General features: G+C 36.1%; 1 protein-coding gene across 6 annotated transcripts in view; it reads left to right on the forward strand.

Moving 5' to 3' along the window:
* The window catches only part of PAN3 (PAN3 poly(A) specific ribonuclease subunit), a 122,245-nt gene that overhangs the window by 37,742 nt on the left and 58,777 nt on the right, over nt 1-25,726 (forward strand). For 4 of the 6 annotated variants that reach the window (XR_001918940.1, XM_018056596.1, XM_018056594.1 and 1 more), the window contains exons 5-6: nt 5,125-5,286; nt 23,141-23,288. Coding sequence is in view for 5 of the 6 variants with exons in the window: in XM_018056596.1 (XP_017912085.1) it covers nt 5,125-5,286; nt 23,141-23,288 (310 nt within the window). In the remaining variant the exon portion in view is untranslated. The remainder of the gene's footprint in view (nt 1-5,124; nt 5,287-23,140; nt 23,289-25,726) is intronic. The other 2 variants (XM_018056597.1, XM_018056598.1) reach the window with 1 other exon arrangement.

Consider the following 25,726-nt stretch of genomic DNA (forward strand, 5'->3'; position numbering starts at 1 on the left):
AGGTAGGGTGCTGAGTTGTTACTGCATGCAGAAGTCAGTGAGCTAATGGCTCCTTAAATACTGTCTGAAGTGGGGTGATGTTTCATACATGTGTACTACTGTTTTCCAAGTGCGCGAACATGTTCTGAGTAATAAAATGTAAATTGTTGAAAAGGGTCATTCATCGTAACTTTAGGTTAAATCATCCTTCACTGTTTCCGAGTATAAATAGTGAAAGCACAGTTATTCTGTTTTGGGATTCTTAAAATTCAGGGCATTGGAAACTTTGTCCTAGGATAGCATTGATTTCTCTTGTTTATCGTTATTTAATTTGTTTCTCTAGCAATTAGATGGTGATATATAATATAGATTATGATATATAATAACAATACCTGTAAAGTGTCATAGAGATGATGCTGTTTTGCAGTTTTACCTAAAGAATTGTGCTCTGAAAATTGGTTTGTAAACACATTTTCTATACAAGCAGTGGTATTTATAGATTTTTCTTTTGCTAGACTATAAAATTTTTAGGGGGGCGGTTAAGAGATCTTATCATTGCCTTTCTAGGGAGGGCAAAAATATTTATGCTGCAGTGTTATGTGAATGAATGCAAAAAAGGTGTGTGCATTTAAGTTTTTTAAATAAAACAGTTCTAAAAATTAGCTTTTATTGTTGTTTCTTTTTATGTAGTCTGGAGACTTCTTTTATTAGGAATGAGAGTGGACTTCCCTTAGTCCTAAACCACTGGACCAGGACCAGAAGTTTTGAAGGGCTAGTGCTTTGTGGGTTATCAGTAATGGCCTTGAAGGCTCTGATTATTTAGGGCAAGGTAGGAGTTGGGATGTTAATTAACTACTTGAACTCCTATCTTATTTTGGGAGGGTGGCCCGAATTTCTTTTTTCCTATGAATTGTTACTTATCTAAATCTTTCCCTGACATTCTCTAGAACTTTATTATTGGAAGGGTGGTCACCACACTAGTAGCAGTACTAGGAGTCCCAGGAGCTTTTTAGAAATGCACAGTCTCACGCTTCACTCCAGGCCTTCTGAGTTAGAATCTTCATTCTAACAAGATCCCCAGAAGATTCCTTCCCTGGTGGCTCAGCTGGTAAAGAATACACCTGCAATGCAGGAGTCCTGGGTTCCACCCCTGGGTTGGGAAGATCCCCTGGAGAAGGGAATAGCTACCCAGTCCATTCTGGCCTGGAGCATTCCATGAACCGTATAGTCCAAGAGATTACAAAGAGTAGGACACGACTGAGTGACTTTCACTTTCAGAATGTTCTGTATGTTCATGACAGTTGAGGAGTGCTAGTCTGGAATACATTGTCCAACTTATTCTTCTTGAAAACTTTTGTTCAAGCCCTAAGTTATTTTTTAAATGCCCAATAAAAAAGGGTAAAACTATTTTCAACTATCTTATTGTGCTGTTTATTCAGATTTTGTGAAGAATGATAAAATCAGTCACTTGTAGTGAATCTTGAGACTTAAAGGTAAAAATTGTATGTATTAGAGAAAGAGACAAGGTGTATGTTCTACAGGATATTTTATCGTAGGAACAAAAACAGATTGGCTCTTTGCTACACTGTGGACTGAAGTCCGCCATGCTCCTCTGTCCATGGGGATTCTCCAGGCAAGAATACTGGAATGGGTAGCGTTTCCCTTCTCCAAGTGTTGACCTACTAGGAGGTAAAGCAGAAAAGCTGGTTACTTAACAATAGCACATGACATTTCAGAGTGCTTCCCTTTCACAGTAACTAGCAGACTGGACTAGAGTGGAGGCTGTCAAGAGTGGAGGCTGTCAAGAGTGGAGATCAACCAGGAAGCATACCTTTTTATTTGACTATCACGTTCTCAAGATTGGTTTTGGAAAGGATTGCTGGAACCTAAGGGAAAGAGAAGGGGAGTTGTGCTTCTGTTTGCTCTGTGGGAGGGGTTTGGATCTTGTAGGACACTTAAGGGGCAAAATAATGTTTCCCATAAAATTGTGTTTGGCCTTTATTTCCTCATCTTCCATTAGTCTTCTCTATTCCCCGTAGCCCCTTAACTTTCATATAATCCTGATAGTTGCTTTTAAGCTAGCAGCCCTTTCCCCAGCCAGGCCTTCACCTCTGTTTCCGTTGCAGTTTCCTTTAGCTCCTGTCCTTTACCTACATCAGTGGTCCTCAGATGTGGACAGTTTTGTGTCCCTGCTCCTGTGGAACATCTGAGATATTTTTGGTCACGACTGGGGCTAGATGTTGGTAAAAGGCCTACAGTGGTCCAGGACAGCCCTCCCCAGCAGAGAATTACCCAAAGTTTGTATTGCTGAGTTTGGGAAACCCTAACCTGGATTATAGCCAGAGTCCATGAATTTGTCTATGCCTTTTTAATTCTTACTCACAAGCTTTCAAGAGTTCCCCCATGGAATGAAGTCCAAACTCCTTGGCAAGTGATACAAAACAATTCATTATTGTTTTAAAAATTGCTTTCAAGCCTCATCTTTTGCTCTCAGGTTGGCCCTCTATTAATGATAGGTTGAAAACTTGTAGTTTTCCCTTAATTAAGAACACAGTTTCTATATGCTTCCTCAAGTGCATTTTTCCTGGCCTATAATAACATCTTTTCCCCTAGCTCACTGTTTTTTTTGTTTTGTTTTGTTTTGTTTTGTTTTGTTTTTCCTATTTAGACACACTCCTCCTTCAACACTGCTCAGGCATTCATCCTTTCTGTGAACGCTTCTTTGTCTCTCTTCTTTTGGTACCTTGATTACATGTGCATTTTTAATATCACAGTGAGTGTTCAGTTTGCACAACTTTGTTACCTAGTAGGTTGTGTCCTCTTTTGGAGGGAAAGGTGTGTGTTTTAGTCATCATTGTATTCCAAGTACTTGGAATAGTTCTTGATACAAAGTAGGCTCTCACATGCTTTGTTGAAAATACATTTTCCTTCAAGGGATAAATAATAGTTCAGATACTTTGGAAATAGATGGGACTTTACCATAATTTATGTTATCTGTGATGGGACTTCTATCTGTAATCTTACTGCTTTTGTATTGTGTTTCTTGACTTTGTGCTTTGTATTGCTGCCATCTCTTTCAGGTGTCCTTTGTCTTTTGTTGCTTATAATGGTATTTAAATGGTATCAGTACCCTAAACCTTTTCATTCAGTATCACATTGAAAGTTTACTTTTGGATTAGACTTTGTATGTGAAGTCACTCAGTTGAGTCTGACTCTTTGCGACTCCATGGACTGTAGCCCACCAGGCTCCTCCATCCATGGGATTCTCCAGGCGAGAATACTGGAGTGCGTTGCCATTTTCTTCTCCAGGGGATTTTCCTGACCCAGGGATTGAACCCGGGTCTGCCAAATGCATTGGGGGCAGACACTGTAACCTCTGAGCCACCAGGGAAGCCCTTTAATCCCTGGCTATTTATGGAAGAACTTAAATCTGTAATGACACAAGTTTGGTGATCTCTTCTACCTAAGAGAAAAGGCCTTGGGCTAATTAAAAGTTTTGGGCGTGATGGGATGGAGGGAGAGGAATAATGAATTCCTCTTTGGAAAAATAAACATATGAGAGCTGTTGGGGAGGGAGAATCATACATGGGATTCATTTAAACCTTTTTTCTATGTTGCTTAATGAACTACCATAAGAATAAATTTCACTAAAGTAGTAACTGGATCAAAAACAAGTCTGGATTTATGAAGGATCTAAATAACAAAAGAACATATAAAGCAATAATTCTCTTGCTTTCAAATGTGTGAATGGAATTTGGGTGTCCTTATATAAATCCTGCTTGACAGGTTGTGATTTTGTTTAAATAAATATTCTTTGATGTGTTGAACTTTTTTGATCAGATAATTTTTAACCTAGACAATTTCTAAAATACAAATTTTAAATTAGTGGCTTAATTTAGAAGGCTTAATTAAGGCTGTATTATTTTTGCTGTATATCAAAGCCTTATTTGTTATGAGCGATGTTATTAGAAATAACTTGCTTTAAAATTCTTTCATTTGTAATTTGGTTCTGAAGAGTATATTTCTATTCTCATTCACAAAAGTTGCCTGTGATGTCAACACAGAGAGTAATTGAATTGGCTCACGATTGCACAGAGGTGGAAATATTGTGGCTTCGTGAAACTTTACCCACTGCTGTAATTATTGGGTAGATGGGTAGTCTAGTTGGTTTTCTAAGTTTACTTTTTGAAGAAAATTAATCTTAACTATTTACTTCTGCAGTCTTGAGACAGAACAATGAGTAAAGACAGATTTTAAGTTTTAAATTAGATACCTTCCCACGAATATATATCAGTATTCCTTAAAGGAAAAAAATGGCAGTTTCTCTTTAAGATGCAATTTAGTGTAGATTTGCTATAATTAAGAGAAGGAAGATGGTGGAAACTGTCATTAACTATATAAAAGCCCTGCCAACCACTATTAAAATTATTTACTACCTTTATTATAATATTATCCAATGACTCTTGCTCTTATTAGATAGTTTATTTAGTATCAATCTGTTCAAATTACTGAGATTTTAAGACCAATGAAATTTGTGTATTTTTTTAAAGTCTGAGGTTATTTCTTTTGTTTGAGTACAAGTTGAAGAATGCCTTATAATAGATCAATTGGTACTCTGCCCTAGTTTTACTTTAAAAAAAAAAAAAAGTCCATTCCTTAGAAATTAGCTGCTGCTTTTAAGTGAGTAATTCTCAGTAGGAAATAAGGTAGTGAGATGGGGAGCAGAAAAAGATACAGCATGAAGAATTTTGTTAACTGTATTTTGTGTCCTTGAAGCCATTTCTTCATATTGCATTGAGCATAGGTAAGTGCCAGTGGAAAAAATTTGGAAAGCATTTACTTTGCTGTTAAGTTAATTTCTGTTCATTAAAGTCTTAATAAACTCAGATTATAATGGATTTCATTAAAACATCTGTTGTTTTCTGTAATATTGTTGTTAGGACTGTGGGTTCTTTTGGAGATGTGTGTGTTCCGGGGTGGGGATGGGGAATGGTGGGTGGGGATAAGGACATTAGAGGGAGTGTCTCAGAAATTGTACTTGTTTCCTAGTCCACCATTCCTGATACCTTCTGTGTGTTAGTTACTAGCTTAGATTAGTGTGGGGGTTGTTAGGAGTGGCCTGGTTTCTTTCCTTCTTTTTCCTAGCCAAGGAAGTATCGCCTGGGGATGCTGGAGGAGAGGCTAGTTCCGATGGGATCAAAGGCACGAAAAGCAAAGAACCCTATTGGCTGCCTTGCTGACAGGTGTAAATCAGGAGTACCCATCAATATGGTTTGGTGGAACAGAGTCACAGAAAACAATTTACAGGTAAACATACTTTTTTTAGACATTTTTGAAAGTGAATATTTTGGCTGCTTTCTGTGTCTGTGTGGGGTGGTGGGTATAGGTTTTTTTTTTTTTTGAAATAAAATTAGTGGCCCATTAACTATAATTTTGTTTTGTGGCATTTTTGCACTTTCTCTGCTTTTATGTTCCTATTTTTTCATTAAATTTAGTTTTTCCTGTTGGATTTTGTTAACAATGCAGTTTATTTTTAATACACAAAGTTGTTCAGGGTACTACATTAAAAAGTCATATTATAAAACTGATTACAGAAAACATCATTTATTTGGAATCTGAATAACAGAAAGCTCTATGTATTGTCTTTTTGTACATTTTTAACTAGATTAAAAATTGTGTCTACACAAGCTTGTCAAGTGCTGGCTCTGAAACCAACTTCAATAGTATTTGTCATAGATGCATTTCAGTCTTTGCATCTTCTGTGCTAATGAAAATGAATTTTTATAACTCACAGGCTAGCTCTCTTATGAGTGAATCTGAAGTACCCACCGAATAGCTTGGATCATATTCCATTTTAATTTGGATTATAATGATTATAGCCTCATTTAAAGACATTGATAATTGTATAAAATGGATAGCTCTACTAATCAAAGTTTCAGTTTGGCTGGAAGTAGAATATCTTTCATCCGAAACTCCCTGAGTAAATGTTTATTTTTAATATATTGCTAGCCAAAAGTCTGTAACTCCAGATATACACATCACATTCAGAAAGGATATTACAAAGTTAACAACTTGGTTTTATTTCTGTCACCAGCTTTATATTATGAAGAGGTTTCACAGGACTTTGGTCTGTTTAATGTTAATACCATATCAGTATCTGTACTGCCTTGGGCACAGAAATAAAAGTTATCCTGAAAATACTGCACATGCCACTGATACTTTGGTAGTGTTTTTTCTAAATATAAGGAAAAATAGGAAAGTGGCAGGGGGGTCCGCATAATCAAATACTTAAAATCCTCAGTGGAAAGTTTGGGATATGTCAATTGTGAATAAGAATATAGTTTACTGAATTTTTGTTTTTGAGATGAGGAGAGAGATTTGATGTGGTTAGTGTTAGAATTATTCTTCAGTTTTAAAAAGAAAGCCTGAAAATAAATTGGGTCTCAATTTATGTTGGTTTCTGGGGACACATGGATAATGCAGAGGCACGGTCACTTGACTGTCTCACTTGCCCACGGCTGTCCTTACCCCTTATCTCAGTGGTAGTTTTGAGGTACCTGTTTTTAGCATAGCTTGAAAAATCATTAGGTTAGTATGAGAATATGCTAGAATTATGCTTTATTTTTAATTTAAAAAGCTAGTAATAGATTTTGGAGAAGGAAATGGCAACCCACTCCAGTATTCTTGCTTGGAGAATCACATGGACGGAGGAGCCTGGTGGGCAACACCCCATGGGGTTGCAAAGAGTCAGACATGACTGAGCAACTAACACACAGTTACAGATTTGCATTCAGTGTGTTAAAGACTAAATTGATGTTATCTGAATCTAATACTTCAAATACTAATAGTACTTTGTTCTTCAAATAGTTAAAATAGTTCTTTTTTTCTTTTTTTTTCCACTTTTAAGGGACATAAGGAATGCTGTATTAGCTTAGTCCGATGTTGGAGGGACAGTGGTACCTTATAGTATTAGTCACGTGGTGTCCATTACTGTCTTTGTGCGTTCCTAGATTGGGTACCTGGTACTGTTTATTCAGAGCAAAGAGTATGTCAGTGAAGTTTTCTTTTCCATTGGAGTCTTTATCTTTTTTGTTCTATAAGAAAAGTAGCTTACATAAATCAGTTCTATGTGGATTCTTTTTACTTTTGTATGTTTGTTTACTTTTAGGTAGTTTAGATTTTTCACATATAAAAGTCTTTAAAGTATAGATATATTCATCTTCCCTGTTTCATTTGTTTCCTTTCTTTCAAAGTTTAAGTCTTCAATCCTAAGGTCAGAAAAATATTTATCTGTATTTTATTTTAGAATTATAGTTGTGTTTCTTAAATGGTTACCTTGTGCCAGACTGCACTAAGCTCCTTATGTATTTTGTCTCTTTTGGTCTCTTATTAGACAGTTGTTACTGTTAAGTTAAGAAACACTTTTAGAGAAGCTAAGTAATATTAAGGTTAAACTATGGTCAGTGGAGAAGCAGAAACTTGAAGCCATGTGTGTCAGGCTTCAGAATCTCCTCGCATTTGTGTAACATAGTTCTAGCTCTACTTCGTGTAGGCACGGAATGTAGCTCATGTGTGACTCTCCCATATTTGTACGGTCGGTCTTTTTTCCCTCGTGATTCATCTTTTTTTTCTCGGTGACAGTTCACCTCACTGCCTTTCTTTCTGGAACTTTAGATATTTCTTTACATTGATTTCTTAATCTTGCCCCAACATCTTTTTGGAAGGCAAATTTTGGAAAAATAAGTTTTTTTTTTACTTTTGAAAACAAAACAAAAAACCAAACCAAACCCCAAACCAAACAAAAACCTAAAGTAACAACAAAAACTTCCTCTGACAGTTTCTACCTGGATCATTCATAGTTGCATTTGTTCTCCAGTGTGAGTCCTATGATTTTCCAGCCTTTTGCTACTTATATCTTTTATTTTCTACCAGGAATCTTGTGATATGAAAGACTCTACTGAACACAGGACATTTGTGAAACAGTGAGTCTTCTAAAATACAGATTATACTAACTAGGGGATCAAAGAAACTGAAAATTTCTTATACTGTGGAGGTAGCTAATAGGTAGCTATGATGGAGGGTATATTTATTTTTCACATTGCTGTTTGAAATGTTGATAATATCTATCTGATCTCCACTACTGCTTCTGTGGAGTTGAAATAGAGTCTAGTCTTTTCTCTGATTTCTTTAAAACCCATTTATTCCTTCCGTGATTGTAGTTTGGTGTGATCAAAATTTTGCCAGAAATTTTTATATGTGTAGAAGAGAAAAATACTCTGTTGTAGGCAGGCCAAATCTTCAGTGACAGAGGGATGCACATCTACATGCAAAGATACCAGAAAGCATCAAGACACCCTCAGAGTTTCAGAGGTCTCCTTAATCATCACACCCAGCGGTCTCACCCAGTACTTTGTACTGCAGGCCACCTTTTCATTTCAATCTCTTTCCCTTGTGCACGCTTGACTCTCTTTCATCCCTGCTCCTTATGAGCTCCTGTTCTCGGCTCATTTGTTCTTTGCTCTGCCTTGTATGTCTAAGATTCTTAAATTTTTATTTGTATTATAACTGGACTTCTCGGTTCAAGACCCACATCTTGGTGCCTTCTGGTGTCTTTGCATATAGAGGTGTACCCCTCTGTCACTGAAGATTTGGCCTGCCTAAAACCGAGTGTGTTTTTTTCTTCTTCACATATACTGCTGCTTTATATTCTCTTTATAGTCCTTCTTGAGTCAGTGACTTTATCATCATCCCAGTCATTGAGAGTACATAGCTTCATTTCTACCCTGTCATTTCCCATTTCTACCATTTATTATGAGGAGACTCCTGAGGTTTGACTACCCATTAATTGAAAGATGATACATTGGACAATTTGCATTTGCCATCATATTAAGGCTTTACCACAATAATGACATATTATCCCCCATTTAAAAAATATGTAAATTGCAATTTAGAAAAGGCTTATTGTTTTTATTATAAGTGATAAAGCTGGGATTCTCGCCCAGATCTATTAAATTTTAAGTCTTGTTATTTTCCTGCTATGTTGTCTGCCTGTAATCCCCATTCCTTGAAGTTCCACAGTATCTTTTTCTTCCTTGCCTTCTTTTTTTTTTTTTTTAACTTTAACCACAGCTAACATAGCTTAATACCCTCAGTGTATTTTCTGGATAATTTTTTAAAATCCCTTCAGGATCTATTCTCTTTCTAGGGCTCTTTCTCTTTACTGTCCACATACACTAAAATTCTAATCATATGAAATCTTTCATACCTCATAATAATATATACAGCCAGTTCTGAGTTCCTTTTTATCTCTGTATTGCCGTTAGTTGAGCCTAAAAAAACTTTCCTCCCTTTTCCTTTGAGAGTATCTCAAATGCTACCTTTTTTGTAAATACTTGCTCAAACACATTAAAAAAATTTTTTTAACTGTTCTCACAGTACTTCATGTTATTTAACTGCTATTTCATTCTGTTTTAAACTTCTTCACCTGTTTGTCTTTTCCAACTGAATTATGTGTGATTAGGCATATGTTTATTTTTGTACCCTTTAGGTATTCTGTTTGTTTCTAAATGTCACATTTAATTTTCCTTTCTTAGGCAATATGTGAAATTTGTAGTAGTTTGAGAATTTTATGTATTTTAAAAAATTGATCATAGGTTGTCTGGGATTTATAGCCACCATATGTTACTGTTGTTTAATTTAATTATCATAATTGATTTAAAACATAGGGTGGTGATTGCTTTTACTATCTTAGAGGATCTTTTTTTTTTTTAATTAAAAATTTAACATTATTGGTATATTCATGATATTTTTCAGTCTTCCAACCTGGTAGTAGTCTTACTTCTTGACAGTGTTGTTAAGTGACAAAGCTCTGTTTTGTGTTTTTCTTATGGCCTCAGCTTGAATACCAAACAGGTGTTGTAGATGGAAGGTCACCCGAGACTTGGCATCAGCAGTTGTTTATTTCACTGAAGTGCAAATTCACTGTCATCTTTCCTTAGTCTCTGTCCAGGGTGATTGCCCATTCCTCTGCCTGACCAATCTGTATGTGAAATCGAGATTTTTTTCATTTGCACTGTGATTACACAGTTCAAAGGCCATTGTTCAGGATTGAAATATTTTATCACTTACCTTATAGAATTGTTGTGAGGATTCAAATTTCTGTTTGAATCTATTGTTTGTATACTAGATATTAAATAAGTGTTCATTCCTCCAATTTGACCTCCTCACTCTAAATTTGGTGTTTGTTTCTATTTATTTATGGTGGTATTTGTCATTTATATTCAGATGTGCATGGCCTTATGGTACATATGGAAAGAGGATGTGACATTGTGTCTTTTAGGAGCTCTCATTTTGATGCTGATACACTTGAATAGTTAAAGTAATTCCTTTAAAAATGCTTCTTTGAAGGGTAATAGTGTGTTCCCAGCCTTTCTGTTATTAGATGTCAACTTGAATGAAAGGATGGGAAAGGCGTGATTTTATCAACTTCTCAGGGTATTGCATGCTAAGATTTACCTAAAAGTAATGATGTGTTACATAAAGTCATACTCATTTTGTCTTTGACTTTTGGAAATAGTGGAGTTATGAATCAAAGATTATTAATATTGTTATTTTAACTTTACCCCTGAAGTGATGGAAATGAATGAAAACTGTGGGACTGTTGGGTGTATTAGTAGATTCATACTTGTCAATGTTTATTTTGATGGTGTTTTTCCCCTTGTGGTCAGATTGAATGGTATTTATTTCTTGTATTTAGTTTGTAAGAATGCTCACATTAAAATCTCTTGGCCCTGAAGTTCTACTGTGAGTTCTAGTTGCTTGTTACTGATGCTTTTACAACCCAGGGAGGTTTGGTAACTCACTGCATGTGCTTCAATCTTTAGTTACTGAGTTTGATGTTATTTCAGGAGATTTCTAGTCTCATGCCCAGGAAATGGGATTCTTTGGGCTTTAGATGGAGTGGATTGGGATTTATAAGAGTGAGGCTTCAGTCTATCTAATCAGGATTCCTCAGGACTTTGAAAAGTTATAGAACTGTGGGACAGCTGAAATGACATGACTGTATATGTTCTGCTTTCTGACCCACAGCCCATCCCAGATCCTCTTCTTTTTTCCTCCTCTTCTCTTCAGCTGCTATTCTAAACCTTTATCATTCATCCTCTCTATCACTTTCGAATAAATGACTTGTGTTCTTCAGAGAAGGGAAAAAAGAGGTCGTTGAGAGTGAATTGCTTCATATGTTGGCTTTCTACTTATGGAAAACACTTTCACTTATACCCTTTCTTACAATTTTCCCTTTTGTTATAGAGAAACAAGTGTTCCTTGACTGTATCCTTCAGAAACTGTCTTTAGCCCCCTTAGCAATTTATTTCATTATTTATCCCTGTTCAGTTTTAGACAGTGATTTCTTGACATTGATTTCTTCCCAGCTTGGTCTTCCAGGACCAAGGAATGCTACATGAGGAAATACTCTGTTGTCAGTACGTTTGGGAAACTGTGTGATAGAGTTTGAGAGCTGCTGCTGCTGCTAAGTCGCTTAAGTTGTGTCTGACTCTGTGTGACCCTATAGATGGCAGCCCACCAGGCTCCGCTGTCCCTGGGATTCTCCAGGCAAGAACCCTGGAGTGGGTTGCCATTTTCTTCTCCAATGCATCAGAGTGAAAAGTGAAAGTGAAGTCGCTCAGTCGTGTCCAACTCCTAGCAACCCCATGAACTGCAGCCCACCAGGCTCCTCTATCCATGAGATTTTCCAGGCAAGAGTCCTGGAATGGGGTGCCTTTGCCTTTTCCAAGAGTTTGAGAGCTGCTTCCTACTTACTGCTGTTACTTTTTCACCTTGCATTCATCCCTTAATTCTCAGTGTTTTATCTTTCCCTTTTATCACTATTGAGACTCTTTTTTGATGTGTATATAGTGACCAAAAGTCACAGCACTTACTTGACCTCTGCCACATCTGACATTGTCATTCATTCTCTTTCCTTGCAACTGTCGTTGTCTCTGCTCTGAGACTGACCTCGTATCCTTTGCCATGCCCTCAGGAGCTCTCCCGGGCTCTGTCTTTCTTTTCTTGACCCTCTTCCTTTCTCTGCACATGGCGATCTCCAGTACCTCCGTCACACCTGACTTATGGATGTGTATGTGTGTATCCTCTCAGTCCTCTGCACTTACTGTGAATATTAGCTGCTTCTGAACATCCTCATCTCTATAGTGTAACACTGAACAGTCACTGAGTCTAAATTGAATACTTTCTAATCTTTTCCTTCACACCTGTTCTTGCACTCACACACATGTGTACACACTGTCTGCTCTGTCTTGATTGTTGGTATCACCCAGTTGTCTAATTTGTGAGCTCTCCTCAATTCTTCTCTCTTCATATCTCCCACTTTCTTTGGCCACTAAGGTCTGTTGATTGTGGTGCTTTGAAATTCTCTTCCCTGTTAGTGTCGCCACGGTACAGTTTAGGCTTACTTTCACCTCTTACCTGGACTGTTACTGTTGTAATCTCTTCCTTGGTTTCCTGATTCTGGTCTTTTCTTTCAAAGCACTACCTGGGTGACTATCTGATCTTGTTTCTTGTCCGATCAGAATCTCTCAGAAAGGTAGGTCACCCCTGCAGACCTCCTGAACTGGTTGCGGTGCCATGGAGAGAAGCATGCACTTCCCACCTCTGCCTTTGAACATGCTCCTGCTTTCTGTGTATGCCCGCTGTCTTGACTCAACAAACTTATCTTTTAAGATTCGACTGAAACGTATGGTCTTATGACCTAATTAGACAGCATGAAGCATTTGTGCTCTTTTCCACAGCACTTCACATCATGGTCATTAGTGTATGTGTAACTTACAGGCTAGCAGTGAATGGCATTTTGTAGGTACTTAGTGTCTTTTTAGATACATGGATGTTCTGAGCTCTTGTGAGTGTTGGGTTCTGGGTATATTCTATACCTGTGAAATGCCAGCCTGTGAACTTCTAGAACATAGTGCCTATATTTCAGGTATTTTGTTCTCTACAGTGCCTCGTACAGTGCCCAGCACAGTGTCAAGTGTCTTTTATTATTCAGCTGACTGAATGAATTAACCTGGATTAAAGATTATCTGGTGAGATAAGTATATAGTTTCATGACATAAAATACTATTACGGAAAAATCTTTGAAAAGTCTTTAAATATTAATATATGTTAAATTTTGTTATTAAATATGGCAGGATTCTTGGTTAGAGAGAATGCCTCTTAAGTAAATCTTACTATGAAACGTGACGGATTTTACTGTTACAGAGTCCTGGATAGAAGATGTACGTAGGTGCACAAGATGGTTATAGCTGTGTAGAGTAATTACTGCCTCCATGGAATGTGGTGATGGTCTCACTCTCTTCTGGACTACTCATTAACTGACCCAAGTGGACATTTTTGTCTCTTTTAGGGGAGAATGCTGTTTTTTTCCAACTTTATTGAGACAGTTGACAAACAGGAAGAGTAGTATTAAGAATTAACTAGGTAGAATATTGAGAATGCTTCTGCGTTGATTAATGATTACTGTCATTGGAGAACTTTGATGAGAAAATGATGTAATGGAAGAGGAAGGTTTCATTCATTTTTGTCTTTAAATGCCTTCTGTCCTCCAGATGAAGATTTTACTTTTTCATATCTGTTGGTTCTCCTGGTCTCAATTTGAATGTTGCATATTCTCTGTGAATTCTGAAGATTCAGAGATGATATGTAAAGAAAAGGAAATGGTATATGTGGCTTCATAATTTATAACTCTTAAACTTTCTTAAAATGTTTTTGTAAAAATTATATATGCTTATTGAAAAAACTTCAGATACTACAGAGAAGTACAAAGGAGGAAGCAAAAATGTCCCAAGTTTCCTCACCACCTAGAGATACAATCTCTTTTATCATTTTAGTGAACATTTATTGTTAGAATCCTTTTATACACCTGTTCCCATGCGCATGGAAACATCCTCCCTTCCTTCACCCTCCCGTGCCCTTTCTCTTAGGCATATGTGTACCATTTTACAAATAGCAACTTAGCATAATTGCTGTATTATAGCCTAATTTTATTTAGCTTTTCTCAATAGTGGTATGGGCTTCTTTTCATGGTAAATAAAAATGTATCACTTCCTATGACTTTTAATGGTTGCACACATGGGTACCATAATCCATATGTATCATAATGTACATAATTAGATCCTTTTTTGAGAGATATTTTAGTTATACCTCCCCCCACCCCCTTTTCAAAATCATTTTTTAAAATGTGTTAACTGGAATCTTTTCTGTTTGTGTGATTTTTTTTCCTTTGCCTAAATTCCTAGATGTGGGAATACTAGGTCAGAGTATGTTTGTGTTTTATTTTGATTCATAGTATCAAACTATTCTCAGGAACAGTGTTAACCATTTCTGACAGACATTGTGAAAGATGAACTGATGAGCCCCTTTGGAAACCTATGTGCCTGTAGTTTCACACTCTTACATAGGGAGAATGACTGTAAGCTGATTCATGGAAATTTTTTTATTTAACTCCCTCATACATAAGGCTTATTACTAGTTGAGGTTCTGACATACAGCTGCTACTTTCCCCTTGGTGGTGGAGGTGGTTTAGTCCCTAAGTTGGGTCCGACTCTTTGCGACCGCGTGGGCTGTAGTCTGCCAGGCTTCTCTGTCCATGGAATTCTCCAGGCAAGAATACTAGAGTGGGTTGCCATTTCTTTCTCCAGGGGATCTTCCCGACCCAGGAGTCTAACCCAGGTCTCCTGCGTTGCAGGCAGATTCTTTAGCAACTTTCCCCTTAAGCTAGTCAAATTATTAGTAAGAGAACTTAAAAGAAGAATGGTGTGAATTTCTTGGAGCCACTAGTAACCAATTGTCCTTCACTGTCCCCACCAATTTGAATCTGACTTATTTAGAAGATCATATTTCCTCTATTGAGGTCTTTTATCAGAGGCCCAGTTTCCTTCAGGAAATTTGTAAATTGTGACTCTAGATTATTTTTCACAATAGTAGTAGTGTTATATGTTAAATTCTAACTTAAAAGATGCAACTTGATTCTTCTTAAGTAGATCAGTTTCTGAATCACCCAGAAGTTGAGTTTATTTAGATAAATTTTAAATTGACCATATTTGGATATGCTTGAAATATGGAGGAATAACCCATTAAGGCCCCCCCCAAAAAAAAGTGTAGAAATGTGAACATGGATTAGCCTTTTGACTTCTCCTTTCTGTCTGACCCTGTTCCTCTTTCTCCTGTGTTATTTATGAACACTGAAGACAGGTAAAAATAGCTCTGAATAGTGCTACTCTTTATGTCTATAGGTCTCATCTTTTTATACCTTTTAGATAATTTTATCAAGGCAAAATTCTTGCCTATTTTTGCCTTTTGCTCTCTTCATGAGTATCCCCTCTTCTACCTTTCCACCTAATTCATTGTTCTGTGCCCTGCAACACACACATACACTCCCTTCTACCTTAGGCATTAATCTTTCGAATTAGTTCCACTTGGGCCCCTTTGTCACGCTAAGGAGGGAAGAATAGTAAAGATGGGCAATTGGAATCATGACGATGATGTTCAGTTGCCAAGTTGTGTCTGACTCTTTCCGACCCCACGGACTGCAGTATGCCAGGCTTCCCTGTCTGTCCTTCACTATCTCCTGGAGTTTCATAGGTTCTTGAGAAAAGTAGATATGGCTGAGATTAATATAAACATTTTATCTCAGTTTCTCTTTTAATGATTTAATTCAGTCAGAGATTGTGGAGTCTTTACCTGATCAGCCTGATTGGATTTCAGCAATTAAGTTATTAATAAAACTTTCCTTCTCTTTCTTCCCATTTTTCCTTCGTTTTCCCCCTCTTCTTTTCTTTTTCTGCTTTTCTATACTTCTTTTATCCTGGCTGAAAGTAGAAAATGAACTGGAATTGAGCAAGATTGGAGTCAGGTTGGTTCATTAGAATGATGGTGGCCTAGACTGGGGTTCTGACAGTGACATGGGTGGATGAAGTTGAATTTGAGAAATATTTAGGATGTAGAATAGGCTCCATGACTTGATGCTTCAAAGATAACCTGCATTATCAAAAGGATGGTTGTGAAATAATTTATCTGTTTAGTAGAAAGCACAACAAAATTTGAGAAATCAAAATCATAATACATAAAAGTTTATAAGTACATCAAAAGAATTTTATAACTATATTCCATGTGTTTAGGAAACTGGGGAAAAGATTAAACATGTTAGTACAGACATGAAAAACATTAAAAAAAATTAAAATCGTACTTCTAAAGTTAAAAACTACAGTATCTGAAATGAAAAATATATTTGATGTAATTAATGACAGATTGGGTATTATGTAAGAAAAGATTAGTGAACTGAAAGACATAGTGCTAGAAACTGTCCAAAAAACAGAGAAAAAGTGAGCCATGGGAGAACATGAGGCCTGACACACTTTTTTTACTCCCTGAAGCAGGATAGGGCACGCAGAAAAGATACTTTGAGAAATAGTGGGCCCAAAGTAAAAAAAGGACTGGTGGGCAGATATTTTCCAAATTGGATGAAAATGGTAAGCCTACGGATCCATGAGCTCAGTGGACACAGGCACAAAACAAACTTGGGAGACGGGAAACTGCACTAAGGCACACCAAATAAGCAGCCAGTGGGGAAAAGATACTCATTTTTGAGGATTAAGATATAAATAACAGCATATTTCCTGTTGGAAACAATGTGAGCCATAAGACAGTGGAGCAGTTAAAATACAGGAAGATAAAAAAATGTCAACTTAGAATTCTATGCCTGGGAAAAATATGAGAGTGCAATCCCATGAGTGCATTTAAAGACATGTGAAATTTTGAATAAAATGTGCAGTTTAGTTACACTTTCCACAGTTACACATTGTTAATTTTATGATTTTGAAAATACACTCTGGTTATGTAGGATGATATCTTTGGGGAAAGATGGAATTACTTCAAAATTACAATTTCTTAAAAAGTAAAGTAAGTACCTTTTTAAACATGCAAGAGTTGAAAAGATTCACCAGCAATAGATGTGTACTTTAGTAGACATTAAAGTATTGGGTTGGCCAAAAAGTTCACTCAGTTTTTCCTTTTATGGAACATCTCAAATGACTTTATTCTCCAACCCAGTACTTTGGATAGAAGGAAGAAAATACTCTGTGCAATCTGGATCTGTACAAAGAAATGAAGAGAACTGGAAATAGTAACTACATAAGTAAACGTAAGGAACTTGCCCCTTATTCTGTAAGTCTCTTTGAAAGATAATTGACCATTGAAAGCAAAAATGGTAATAGTGTACTGTAGGGTTTATGGCATATGTAGAAGTAAAATACATGATGATTATAGCAGAGTCTGGGAGGGGAGAAGTGGAAGTTTAATATTGTTACCATGTTATACTATATCTGAAGTAGTTTAAAACTCAAAAGTGTTAAGTAGTAGTTATCTACAGAATCATGTCTTCCCCAATTCTCATGTTTAAGCCCTCACTCTTTTTTTTAAAGTTCTCTTAATGTGACAGTATTTGGAAATGGACTTTTAAAGATTTAAGTAAGGTTAAATGTGGTTGTTGGGATGGGCCGCAATCTAGTATGATTGGTGTTCTTGTAAGTAGATGCAGAAGTACCAGGCTTTCACACACACACAGGAAACACTTGTCGCAGTGAGGACACGTGAAAGGATGGCTTTCTGAAAGCCAAGCAGAGTGGCCTCAGGAGAAACCGACCCTCTTGGCTCCTTCATCTTGGACTCTCGTTTTCTAGAATTGTGGGAAGATAAGTTTCTGTTGTTCAGGCCGCTCAGTGTGTGCTGTTCTGTTGTGGCCCTAGCGGACTAAGATAGGCAGTGGTAGGTTACGTATGTGTACTGTCAAATCTGTAATAGATAATGGTAGAGACTTCAGTTCTCTGTCAATAATGGAAGAGGAAGAAAATGAGAAAGAAAATGGGAGACTTGGACAACTCTATTAGTTTATTTGTAGGGTGCTCTGTGCAGCAACAGCATGATAAATATTCTTTTCAGGTGACCACAGAATGTTGACCAAGATAGAACAACCAGTTGGAACAAATCTCAGTGAATTCTAAAGGGTTCAGGTCGTGCCAATGTGTTCTCTGACCACAGTAGAATTAAATTAGAAGCAAGTTACAGACCTTTGGGGGCTTTCCTTATAGCTCAGTTGGGAAAGAATCTGCCTGCAATGCAGGAGACCTGGGTTCATTTCCTGGGTCAGGAAGATCCCCTGGAGAAGGAAATGGCAACCCACTCCAGTATTCTCGCCTGGAGAACCTCATGGACAGAGGAGCCTGGTGGGCTACCGTCCATGGGGTCCCAAGAGTTGGACACGATTTTGTGACTAAACCACCACCATGACCAACAGATCTTTGGAGAATCTTCAAGTATCCAGAGACTGAATAACACACTTCTTTGACATGTGTCAAAGAAGAATTAGGAAGGGAAATTTTAAAGTGTTTTGAATTGAATGAAAATAAAAACATGCCACCTGGTGTGGAATGTCACTGAAGCAGTAATGGGAGGGAAATTTATAGCACTAAATGCCTGTGTTGGAAAGGTTCTAGAAAGAGTGATCTCAGCTTAAGAAACTAGAAAGAGGAGAACAAATTAAATCCAAAGAAAGCATAAAAAGGATGAATCTTAATGATGCAAAGTGAAAGAAGGTAGTAAAAAACCGAGTACATATGTACATATGTAAGATTCATTCATACTAAATTCTAGAACATACAGACAAAAAGCTATAGTGACAAAAAGCTTATCAGAGAGGTTCCCTGGAGTCCAGAGCAGCAGAGCAGAGAGGAACAGGAGGGATCGGTTTCATACAGACTTATGGGAACTTTTGGGCATGATGGATGTAGTCCTCCTTGATTTGGGTAATGGTGGTCCACCTATGACAGAGTTTACCCTGAAATATGTGTGATTTATTCTATGTTGATTATATCTAAATAAAGCTGTTGACATGGTGGTCCACCTATGTTAAGAGTTAACAGAGTTTACCCTGAAATATGTGTGATTTATTCTATGTCGATTATATCTAAATAAAGCTGTTAAGAAACTTCAACCAGTTCATTTATATTTCATTTGGAGAGCAGAAAGATTACTGAGAGGAGCTTATGAAGCCAATAAGTGGTAAAGCAAATGGAGCTCATTACAAGGAGCAGCACTGTGGAAGGCATTTTATAGTTTTACGAGTTTATTGTGTTTTTAAAAAGCCTGACCGCATTCAGAAATAGTGGTGATTTCTCAATCATTCATCACATCACCTTAAGACAACTTTCTGTTTTCAACAGATCTTTTGGCAGGTTTGCAGTGAAATATTAAGTGATATTTTATGTTGTGTTTTTATTCAGTATAAACCTCTTCCTGTCATTCTAATAAAAAAATCAATGGCTGAACTTTTTATTGTTGCACTGTTTATTAAATTAGTTTCTTAATTCATGGGACTAATTAATTGTGTTCTTAGTAAGTACTCTTGTTTGTAGTGGAGTGCAACAGACCATTAAATACTGAATTATACTTTAAAAGGAACAGTTTCCATGAAATAATATGATAGTAGGAAAGCATAAACTTATAAACTAGAAACATCATCCAAAAGTTACTTCATTTGTGGGACTTCCGTGGTGATCCAGTGGTTAAGATTCTGAGCTCCCAATGCAGGAGGCCTGGGTTAATCCCTGGTCAGGGAACTAGATCCCACATGCTACAACCAAGAGTTTGTATGCCACACCCTAGGGTTCAGATGCTGCAACCCAGAGTTGACCTTCCACAACTAGGACTTGGCACAGCCAAATTAAAAAAAGAATTGCTTCATTTGTTAAAAAACAAAAATAACTATCTGTCATTTGTAAAATAAGACATATTCTATCATTTTGGTTGGGATCTGTGAATTGAAGCGTTAATTATTATTTCATTAAAATATGTATAATGCTATTAACTACAACAGTGCTTTTCAAGCTAAAGGTCAGGCCTCTTCGTATACTTCTGTCTGGAGAGTATAGGCAGGGGTCATATCCAGATGTTGGGGGTGGTCCCAGTTTGAAGAATTCACTAAATGCACTTGGTTGTTTTGGGTGTGACAATTGCAGTGTAAATTTAAGTGTGTGAGAACCCAAAACTCTATTGATAAATTCTCACCGTGTGAATGTTTGCTATTTGACTTATATAAACATTGATTTTTTTCCTCCTCAAATGTACACTTAGAGCTGTGTAAGATATGAATGAAAATTAGGATTTAAAATATGAATAGAAATTATAAATTATGAATGGAAATATATGTTAGAAAACCCACAAGTTTAATATAATAGGAGCACGTTTGGAGAGTTATGACAGGCTTGTCTAAATCATAGGGCAGGAATAATAAAACCTTGATTTTTTTCCCCACTATTACGCTTTGCATTTATTCCATTCTCTTTAGTGTTGTTGAAGTTAGACAAATTTATATAACCCAAGTCCTTGAGTCTTCTTTTGCATATAACCTTCACTTCCTAAAGCTGAGATAAATTGCTTATTTTCTGGTTAACAGAGATTACATTTTAACAAGATACTAGTTTTAGTTACCGGTTTTGCCTTAGCTCTAAAAAAGTATTCTTTTTAATATGTTAAAGGTGTATGCCTATGCTATTTTGGTATTTTGTAAAACTTATTTCTGTTATAAACCAGTTATATTAAAGTGGTTTTAAGAATGCATCTTTTTATTGCACTTATTATTTTAACTAATTTTATCATGAAAAAGTATTCTCCTTGCTACAGTAATTTCTCATTAAGTATTTTTGATAGTTTTCTAATCTGGCTAGAGGAATTTGTATTTTCTGTTAATAATAGTAGCTCTGCTCTCATTCCTAGATTTTGGGTTTTTTTGGTGTGTGTTAACACCTACTGTGTAATTCTTTTTTCTGCCATTTAAATCCTTTAACCTTTTCTCACATCTCAAATAAACTCATCTGAAATAAACTCGAAAACCACCTACCCAAGAGAAATAAATGCCTTGCCATCGTAAATCAGGGGAAAAAAGGAGGGAGGTCTTTAGGTCCTTCTTTTTACTTTTTAAGTAAAATTCACTGCAGGTGAGTTTTTTGGATCTTTGGTTGTTGAATCCCTAAAAGTTGCAGTTTAGTATAAATTTTCATAGTTAATTTTAATAATCTCTATTGTAATACATTTGAAGGCCCTCTATAATTTGTTATAATGACATTTCATATATAATTTATTTGGAGAAAGTAAAACAGACTCCCCTCCTTTTTCTCCTTTATAGGATCCCTTAAAAATAGTCTTTCAGATGAATTTAAAATAGATTTGATTTACAGAAACTCAGCTTTGCAATTAGACTCCTGTTCATGGTAAACATAAGGTATGAATGAAATGGAAACTAGATAATCTCTGTGTGTCAGGATTAGATGAGCTTTAAATTTCTTTATCTAAATTTACTGTTTCCTAGTAATTTTGTAATCCTCAAATCCCCGTCTCTCCTAGGCGTTTTGAGTTCTTGTAACCAAGTGACCTGATTGATTTTTTTACTTTCTTCTTCTAAAATAGTTTTAGCACTCACTGGTGCACACTAATTTAGTTCTGAAGTGATCCTGTTAATAACCATTTATATCTAGGGATTACTACATCAATAAAATGCATGGGCTCATTGGCCACACTTTTAAAGAAGATGCCAGTGTTTTTGAAAACTTGAGCATTTGGAAGATTTTAAAATAGACATAACTGACAGGAGAGGACTTTTTTTTCCTTTGGAAAATATATTTTGATTCAGTTCGGATTCTTTTTTTTTCTTCACAATTTCACATTTTAGAAAAGGCAGTAAAAGAAGTTCTCTGTGTATCTGCTGCTGCTGCTAAATCGCTTCAGTCATATCTGGCTCTATCTAGTATATTTTAATAAAAAGCATTTTTTCTGTACTTTGTCACTTTGTATTTAATTTTTGCTGGAATATAACTAGTAAAATATCATTTGCTTTAGAGTTTACAATGAAGTTAGCCTTGTAGACTTGCTGTTTTCCAAATCTGGTATTTTGAACTCTCTTGGCAATTTTAAATGTCATTCATTTCAAATAAGGAAGTTGTCCTTGGATCGTACAGTGATTAGTCCATCTTTTTATTTTATGCCTTCTATGGAAATACGTTTTTCCATTCTAATGATCAATTCTGAAATATTTTAAGTGATTAATTTTTTTCATGGTGATTCAGTGTGTTTTAAATTTAGTTTGTATATATGTGTGTGTGTGTGTGTGTGTGTGTATATACACCCTGAAAATGCGGGCTGAAGTATGAACATACTAAATTATCTCTTTGGTTAACTCTTTTGGAAGTTGAATTCAAATATCAATATGTCGATGATCATTGAATCTTCATTGTACTTAAACATGTGGATCACTATTTCTGAAAAATATTTAGGATATTCATTTGTTTCAAATGGATGAAATATAGACCATTTATGGATTTGAGTTACAGTTTCATAATGTGCTAGTAGTTTTTAATGCCAAAGGCACCATGCCACTTAACTAGATATAGTGTGCCTTTGTACAACTGGGAGAAAAGTTTTCTCATGTAATCTCATTGTAAAATATTTTTAATAAAGCGGAAGTTACATGCCATACCTTGCAGACATTGGGGCCTCTATTATGTTTTCCTTATATCTTGATTCCTCTCACGTTTGCCTTATATTTAAGTGTTTTTCTCATTTTTACTGTTACTTAACTAGTGGCACCATATTATTGGGGAGATGTCTTAAGTGCTTATAAAGGAGGAAGTGATTAATTTTGGAATAAAGGCAGTTTTGACCTTTATCCTGGTAGAAGTGGTTTAAAGATATTAAATTTGAAACTTTTTGCTCAGTTTTGAGGTAGTTTTAACTTCCCAGATCTCTAAAATATAGTATTAGGATGGTTGGATAATGATGTATATTTGACAATAAAGGCAGATTTTCTTGTTTCAAAGTTAAATTCCCCAAGTGAAATGATTAAAACCTTCAAATTTGATGGAAAATTTTTCTTCCAGAAATTTAATTATCCCAGTCCAAAATGTGGAAACTAAAAAGCCTCGGAAATCCTTTCAGTAAAATATTTTACTTGGTAAATAGAGTACTGTGGAATAATACCTAGTAAATTCAGTGTCTTTTTTTGGGCTTAAAATGTGTTAACTTACTATATTTAATTTTCAAATAGACACCAAATCCTACTGCAAGTGAGTTTATTCCCAAAGGAGGATCAACCTCCAGGCTGAGTAACACGTCCCAGTCACATGCGTCTGCCTTCTCTCAAGTGTTCTCTCACCCATCCATGGGGACTCCTGCTGCTGCCGGATTAGCACCAGGTAAGTTGAGTAACTGTTTCCAGTGAGTTCCAGGTAGCAAATCTCTAAGCACCATTTGCTGTTAGTTTACCAGACCTGAAAACATTATTAATTTTATGTTCTAGGTTTTGGTACCATAGACCAAGTGTGTAGTTAAAAATTTTAAAGCAGAATTTAAATTTAATGAATAAAAGTTAAATATAACTTTAAAAGCACAAAAGTAAATTTAAAGGAGAAAATGGTTATTGAGGAACAAATATCCAGATCATAATATTTCCTTTTTTTTATTAGCATGCTAATGCTATTTCACTCAGAAACTTGAATAAGAGCATCAAAACTTGAATATTGATGTGCTTCAAGGTCCTCCTTTTGAAATAAATTTCTAAAAGAATAATCTATATCATTCTAAATTAAAGTTTAGATGTATTGCGTTTTGGGTGTTTGATTATAAATCTGTAGTAATAGTAAAGTATTATAAACAGTGGCAGGAAGGCAGTGTGAAGGGTTAGGGGTCATCTCAACACTTTATTCCAAGTTTACCCCAAATGGCAGCGGAGGAATTTGAAGAAGTGCACTTGTACATCAGGGGTCCTGAGGCATAGTTCAGAGTAGCCCTGTTTTCTTAGAAGGTCCTCTCTTTTATCTAAAAATTCATGCAGATTTTGCATTCTGCTTCCTAGCATAAACAGTCCTATAAAAATATGGGAATTTTCTCAGATAATTAGCGTTACCCATTCCTATTGCTGTGAACCTTAATTTGAAAAGTAAGGTATATTGAATTCATAGTAAGTGCTGAGTGGGTTATATAAAGTCTGTTCAGTGGTTGAGCTGCCCAACCAGATGATGTTTCTAGAACCTTTAACGGATAATCATCCGTTGATGACTTAGTCTTGAATGTTAAAAAGCAAAACCAGAAACAAAGTGAAATACTACATGCTAAATGAAGCCAAAAGATCAATCTGGATTAGCTTGGAACTAGTCCTGTCTCCAGGTCTTAATCTAATCAGTAGTGGTGCTAAATGATTGGCTTTGATACTGATACTGAAATCAAGGACTGTTTTTGGAGTAAGAATGAAAGAAAATAATGGTTACTTTATGGAACAGGTTTAGTGTGTTAAGCGTCAAGTGTATTCAGAGGCTTAGTAACCTTGTGTTGCCAAGGATTTTGTCAGCACCTCCTTCCCCTCACCTCTCCCTCTATTTCTCCTTCCCTCCCTTCCCACGCATTTCCTACTCATCTTCCCCCCCCCCCCCCATGAGCATTTGATCATTTTATTAACTAAATGTAAGTTAAGAATTGTATCCGTCTCTGGTGAGACTTTAAAGGTAGTTTTGTGTGCAGGGCTTTGAGATATACCTTGCAACTCCTTCCTCCTTGCTTATACCTTTTTACCTTTTCTTCTACTTTGGCTCTTTTCAGATTCAGGTAAAATTGTAAACCTTTTCCCTTTTTCCTTAGAGAGCAGTGTCAGAATTGAATACCCCTGGTAGCCTTAAAGTGTTACTTGTAAGTAATATGCTCCTGTGATTTGCCTCCCATTGAGGTGTGTCTGCACTGTTTCCATGAGCACAGGCTGCATGTCAGCAGTACAGCTAAGATTTCCTAGAGGTTCTCCAGACATCTGAGCAGTGTTTATAAAACACCCATGGCCATGGAATCCATATGCCACTCAGAAAACTTGGGCTTTCTTAATTAAGTGCCAATTTATTTTGACCTAACAGCACCTCTTCCCTTGTTTAATAAGTAAACATTTTGTTCACATCTCTGATCAGGCTAATTTAATCTAAAAGTTAGGCTTTTAAAGTGTTGGATGAATGTAAAATGTCAAAGGGAATTTTGGATATTGAAAACATTTAATTATAGTGCTGTGATACTGTTTAAGCTTTCCAGTTGGTATTAATTTGTGTGTAGGTAGGTGTTTCATTGGTCCCAATTGGGTTTCACAGTTTAGGATGAAATGAATTTAAAACTCTTCTGCATAGCTCTAACATTAAAATAGTCATTCTGCTTCTTTTAATGAAAGGATTGATAATTACTGTCTGAAACCACTGGCAATAGGTCAGTATGTTTTATTAAAGGTATTCCTGAATTCTTTATGCTGACTATATAAAAATTGTCCTTTGATCAAATGACAGTCAACTAGGCTAAAATATTTCCCCGAAATACTGGAGTGATGATGGTTTTACATTTACTATTTCTTCATATTTTCTCTTTTTAGTTAATGGCGTAACACTGTGAAGATGAACAAAGGAAAAAAAAATGTGTACTTTCTGCAAAACATTTTATCCCTTCAGTGTTTTCCGTTACTTCTTACTCATAAATACTATTTTTTTTTCAAGGTCTAAGAAAGGTTCTTGGAATTTTCACTTTTAGGTTGTACAGTAAGAAAGGTCATAGGAGTTCATTTACCTGTGTTAGTGGTGATTTAATTGATCTTCAGTCCTCCTCGTCTTAGTGA

Source organism: Capra hircus, chromosome 12 (genome assembly GCF_001704415.2).
Source record: "Capra hircus breed San Clemente chromosome 12, ASM170441v1, whole genome shotgun sequence".
NCBI lineage: Eukaryota > Metazoa > Chordata > Mammalia > Artiodactyla > Bovidae > Capra > Capra hircus.